The sequence below is a fragment of the Drosophila santomea genome, chromosome 2R, assembly GCF_016746245.2.
Source record: "Drosophila santomea strain STO CAGO 1482 chromosome 2R, Prin_Dsan_1.1, whole genome shotgun sequence".
In the NCBI taxonomy this organism is placed as follows: Eukaryota; Metazoa; Arthropoda; class Insecta; order Diptera; family Drosophilidae; genus Drosophila; species Drosophila santomea.
The window spans coordinates 18,201,244-18,207,569 of record NC_053017.2 but is presented as its reverse complement, the minus strand read 5'-3'; the positions used below and the strand labels follow the sequence as shown (position 1 = coordinate 18,207,569).

The 6,326-nt window shown below is 45.7% G+C and overlaps 1 protein-coding gene across 1 annotated transcript; it reads right to left on the bottom strand.

Moving 5' to 3' along the window:
• Positions 1 to 784: 784 nt before the first annotated feature.
• Positions 785 to 6,008, bottom strand: LOC120446455 (protein phyllopod). The gene is made up of 2 exons (XM_039627451.1): positions 5,594 to 6,008; positions 785 to 2,215 (listed from the first exon to the last, which is right to left on the bottom strand). The coding sequence occupies exons 1-2, from the start codon at positions 5,780 to 5,782 to the stop codon at positions 1,187 to 1,189; spliced, it is 1,218 nt and encodes a 405-aa protein (XP_039483385.1). The 5' UTR covers positions 5,783 to 6,008; the 3' UTR covers positions 785 to 1,186.
• Positions 6,009 to 6,326: the final 318 nt, after the last annotated feature.

Genomic DNA, 6,326 nt, shown 5'->3' with positions numbered 1-6,326 from the left:
TAACGTTGCCAGTCATGTCGGCGAAACCACAATTGTCAGCCACTCAGTCATCCGTTCGTATTGATGAAATGCCATATTGTAAGCCAAAATAGCGTAAGTATACGCACCGCTGTCTCAGTTGCATGAACAACAACGACAACGCTGACCTCAACACGTTCGTTCTCACTACGCAATTGCCTAAATCAAACAAATACGCTAGAGCATCAGAAATCAACAATTACACATCGGACTTTCGCACGCAAGGCGAAAACTAATGATACATATACGTTGGTTCTGGAATATACCACATTTTATTTAGGATGTGCGTATTTTTCATTGCTTATCAGTTAGTTAATGATATACGAAATACATCCAAACTTTAGTTAAATTAAAAACTTTCCATTTCTTGTAATATTTTTAGTTAGTTAAGTTTGAGCTATAGTATCTTTTAAAATGATTTAGAAAATATTTTTAGTGAAAATGTTTTCTTTGTATTTATTTTTGTAAGGCATACGGGGAAATATTTTCAGTTCCACATTTTGAATTTGGCGCCACTAGTACGAAGAATTGAAGCATACTTTTCGGCGCCATAAGGAAAACCAGTTGGCAGCGCCAATCCAAAAGCGCACGAAACTGCATACTTTTCGGCTGACAAATTTAAATAAATGAGCAACATTTGGCGGGAAATTTATTTTAATTTCATAAAGTTAATTCCTTACTCCATGAATTAAAGCGTGTTTGCAAGAAGTTCATACCGCCCGTACGTTTTACAATAAAAATCCATTTAATTATATATTGATTGCTTTTGTGCTATTTTTATTTCGCATGTTACTTTGAAATACTTTTGTCTTTTGGAGCAAAGAAACAAATTCAACTACATTGGCTCGAGGGGTTTCTCCTTTTGTTCTGGGTAAGTCGTGGGAGGGGGGAGAGGGTAGGGGATTTGCCTACAACTAATATGTATATTTTAAATATAGCTTTCCACATCCGTTAACTTAACATTCTTAGGTCTTTTGTTGTTTTGTGTGTGTGTTTGTTTTTGTCCGCTAATTAATTAAGGTATTTGACTAACAATTAAAATGTAATCGAGGTACTATTAAATTAGACACATTTGCTAATGCTCATAATTTGCGTATTGTGCATGCAATTTGACTATCTTGTGTGTTTTTTGGGGCACTAATTGGACCCATCCCCATCGCTTTCACGTTTAGACGAGGCTAATGGTAAGGCCCATTGGTAATCGCAGGCCAGCGAGTTGGATTGAAGCTTGGTGGGAATTTTGGTGGCTGTTTACTTGTTTGTGGTGGCTCTGCGGTTCCAGTGGCGCTTCCGCTTCCTGCACCACGTCCAGTTCCGCTCGTCCATCCACCTCCTCCTCCTCCTCCTGCTGCTGCTGCTGCTTCTCCTGCTCCTGCTCATCCTCCAGCTCCATTTCGTTTTCCTTATTCTCCTCGTGGGTAACCTGATAGCGGGCAGTGGGCAGGACTTCGGATATGGCGGTATCGAATTCCAGCAGTATCTCGTCTTCATCGAGGTCCCGCGTCCAGCGCGGCCTCTCTTTGAGGGGACTCATGATCTGCGGGAGCTTCGAGCAGGCGGGGATTGATGCTGCTGACGATGCGGCGTCGGGTTCTTCCCGGCTGAGTGTGGTGCCCAGTCGCCGGAACATGGCCACTACTTTGCCATCCACACTGGGCTGCGGGAATCTTTGGTTAGTGGGTGTGGCATTTGGATTGGGCATGGGTGTGGCGGCCACCTCCTTGGCCAGTCGCTCCACTGGTTTCCGTCGCGGCGCCACACACTCCACCTTGCAGATCACATTGCTCCTCTTCTGGCCCTGTGGCCGCAGGCAGACGAACACCGACTGCTGATTGCGCTTCTTGGGACTCCGCCGCAGACTCTCCAGGCAGCACTGGCGCAGCACACGGCTCATCCGGCTGACGGAGGCACTGCGTCTGCTGGCTCTTCGCTTCGCATAGACTATGGGCGCGGGTGTGGGATTGACTGGAGCTTGGGGCTGTGGCTGGGGCTGCGATTGGGGCTGCACTCGCACCATGGGCCGAACCATCGCCACCGGACGCAGCTTCGTCCTCTCCTGCTGCAGCACACTGTTGCCCATGTGCGAGGGACTTTGGCTCTGGCTTTCGGCCTCATTGCTGTTGACCGCCTGCAGGGAGTGCCAGTTGATCAGCCAGTTGTTGCAGCTGAAGCAGAGGAACTTGTCCTCATTCAGGGGCTGAAAGTGCAGATACAAGGCATAGATGAGTACAGGATGTCCAACAATTGGTAAATATACAATAAAGTTTCGCTTTCTTTTCCACAACTATTGCCAATCATACAGATAAGTAAGTATTCAAACCCATTTGGAATTGTAATTTCATTGATGGGTTACCCATTTAATAAATTGCTTACAGTTGAGCCCTGATATGTAGCATTGTAAGTGAAGGGTAAAATGCCATTAGAAGGAACATCGTAACTTGCGGCCAATCATTTATTGATTATGGCCATGAAACCATAAAACCGTTAGGGTCATCAGGACGTGTCCTTAGAAGGAAAATTGACCCAAATTCGATTGCGTGACTAGGAATCCGAAGGCAGGCATAACCACAGAATAAACCTCTCGAAAATTACGATACGCCTATGCACTTAGTGATCGCGCTCGACACCCGACCACTAATGAGCATCCAGCGACAACGAGAGGTGCAAAAAAAAAAACAAAAAAAAACCATAACAATTCCGAAAAACAACTGCCAGACGACCCGGGCATATTAATTACCCAGGCAGACCTCAGCATTCCAGGGGTATCAATAATTTCGTGCACCTGCCAGCAAAAACTAAGCGCCCCGCAGTAGCAGCTGGTCCAAAAGGAACGGTCCAAGAGGAAACCAGTAACCAGTAACAAGCCAAAGGGACATTCGATGGGTTCGAGCCTCGAAGGAAACTCGTTTTGGCCAACAGCCACGCGCCCTATCCACACACACACACACATGCACACACACATGCACACAGGGAAAGAAGAAATATTAGTGACGAAGTGGAACCGAAGCGGAGAACTGGGTTAAAACCCAACTATGACGACCATTAGGCACGCGCATGCGCGACAGCTGCTCCGAAAAATTAGATAAAGGTGATCGGGGCGAAAGGATCGGCCAACATGGCAGAGGAGGGGGGGGAAAAGGTTGCGGGGTAGCCAGGATCAGGAGCGATTGTGGCCGCCTGTTTACCTTTGGCTGCGGCGCTGAAAAGGTGTGCTCCAAGGGCCATGTGTAAACGGTATAATAATGCAAATTGCAGGCCAGGTGCAAAGCAGACAGAAAACCACACACACACACACGCACGCACGTCGATCGCAGATGCACTGCGAGAAATTGTTGTGTACTTCAAAGATATGTTTCATATTGCCACAGGGACAAGTACGATTGAAAATATTTCTATTAGTTTCTGAGGAACTCCTTAAGCTGCAGTTACTATAGGTGCATATAGAAAGTGGTGAAGCTGTTTTTTCTGAGTGCACAGCAGAGGGGAGGGTGGGGGGTGGCAGTCTGATAAAGTAATTGCAACTGGAGTTTATGGCACTGTCATTCAGAACTTGAGCTTATTCACAACCCGGCGAGGGTGTACTTTCTGTGTGGGTGATCGGTTGCCAGGCTACGATCGGTGGTGCACGGCAGGTGGTGCATGCCCACCATATACGAGTATATGTATATAGGGTTTCACGAAAGCGGTTCAAACGAAATTCTAGCGATGCCCAGGGGGTTAATTTATCTAAGTGTATAGAGGGTGAGCTTCTGATATTGCCGGGTAAACAGGGGGTTTTTGTTATTAGGAAATTGTGCAGCGTGCTTCAAGCACTTCGTAATTAAATTGATTACTATACAAGCCATGCTCGTAAGTAATAATGTTTCAATAAGATGAAGTTACACATCTATTCCGAAAGTGCGTTGAAATATAATCTACCAAATATAATCTACCATATGCCCAATATTTTTACACACTATGTTAGCAACCACTTACAATTGTTTATGTTTTTACAGGGCTTCATTTTAAGAGCTGCCCGACTTTCTAACCCAATTGCAGGGAAACCTTAGAACAAACTATTCCCGAAAAACACCAAACTAAAAGAAGACCTTTAAATGGAAGTCCTGTCTAGTTTGGTACTTTGTTTCGGCACTTCGAGGACTTCGGCCGGGAAATTCGGGGATTTGAAATCACCTATGTACAGTGTACACTATTCTCCAAGGGTAGATCTTTTGTTTGGATTTGCGCAGTTTAAGAAACCGGAATTTCTATCCAAAGATATTTGGCATCCTAAGGGTTCAACCAGAGAAAATCCCTTCGTCTTACAAACAATAAGCTGTGAACTCGCATCCAGGTATGCGAGTTCCATAGTTGATATGCGAAAAAACTCACTCGAGAACATGGAGAAGGCATAAAGAGAACTTAGGAACCCCGATGGGTTTTACTGAACTGGAGTGGAGTGGAGTTGTGTGAAGTTGAGTGCCGACCGGCAAATACAGCTGTCGTTTGGAATATGGAAAAGAAGCGGACGAGCAGAGCGGGTTCGTTCGTTCACTGCCCGCAGGAATTGGAGCAATCTCAGCAAATCCACCGCACAGCTGCCCTTTCAGCAGGTTTGTGTACTGGCGGTACAGAAATACCGGGTACAGGTAGTCATGGGTCACTTGGACGAGGAGTGCCTGTAATCCGAGACCCGAAACTCACTTCCACAGAAAACAAGCCCAGGATCTTCAGCCAGGATCGATTTCCCTGGCCACCTTCCGCTGTCGCATTTCCCACACACACACCGCACTGCTCACACACATTGCATTAGAACAAGCTGTTCGAAATTATGGGTTGGGAATCGAACTAAGTGGCACATATGCAAAGTGTCCAATTACCAAAAGGATGTCAGGGAAATGCATCAGCTGCTTGGCGACAGGATATGCAGTTTAAGGGTCACAGCGAAAGGTGTATATACTACTACTATCTAATGGAGAGCTGCTATGTCAGAAAGAACTTAGAGCTAAGAATCTCTAGAGACAACATTTAGAGACATAACTTCTTTGATAGATACTACTACTCATCTGGACATATAACTTCCTTAGTAGGTACTACTACTCATCTGGAGACATAACTTCTTTAATAGATACTACTACTCATCTGGAGACATAACTTCCCTAATAGATACTACTACTCATCTAGAGTCATAAATTCTTAAATAGATACTACTACTCCTCTAGAGACATAACTCCTTTGATAGATTACGAATTATACTTTAAAACATAAGAAAACTGCGCCCGAAATCAATCATCAAATGGCTTGCCCAATTTTTCTCATTGGGCGGATGCTGTGGGGGAGTTACCTTTACCTGCCTCATTGCGCCCATTTGCCGCCCAGCGAAGTTCATCCCCTTTTAACCCATAAAACACACACACACACACCCACGGATACACGCGCAGTGGGAAAAGTTTGTCCGAAGGACGTTCCTTCGTTGCATGACTCATTCGCCGAGTTGCCCCAATATCGATTTTTACACCCGCCACCCCCTCAGCCGCCTGACTGAGTTCTTTTTTTTTTTTGCGAATCCCATCTCAAAGATGGGAAAAATCCATACCTGAAACTTGAATTTCGCCTGGATGAGCTGGACGATGTTGGGTCCGGAGCGGGGCTCGTAGATATTGATCGTCTGGTTGGTGTGGCAGCCGCAGATGAGGCAGGTGCGTTTCAGGTATTCCGAGGAGGCGGCGGGGGCGGCGAGTGCCGCCGAAGGATTCGCCTGCTGCTGCTGCTGATTGGCAGACATCCTGGCGATTTTTCCGCTGCCTCTGACGTCACCAAAGGTCGCACTAACTTCTGCCGATTTTCGCTTTTTCGTATTTGTGTTTCCTCGACTTTATTTTTGGGGTGGCGCGAAAATGTGGCAAACAACAAATGCCAAGCGGCGTACGCGTGCGAGAGACAGAGAGAGTGAGAGGGGAGCGAGTGAGAGCGGGACAGCGAGCTACGGAGCGGCACGTCCTTCGCGTTGCACGCACAAATTTCGAATGAGCCTTGCTTGTCCTCATCGCATTCTGTGCACCACTTTCAAAATTGCTGCCTGCGTGCTGCCAGATCTGGCGAATGGCATGCGAGAGTGTCCAGCGTTGTCGTATCAGCGGAAAAGGAGGAGTTAAGGTGGGTAGGTAAGGCACTTAATGAATAAAAGTCATGCAAAATATATATTATATTCACTTATTATATAGCAATAAAAATATAAACAAAATTTTACAAATATTTATAAATATTTTTCTAAATTTTATATGCAAGTGTTATTTCTTGGCTTGGCTTGGTTGGAATCAGATTATATA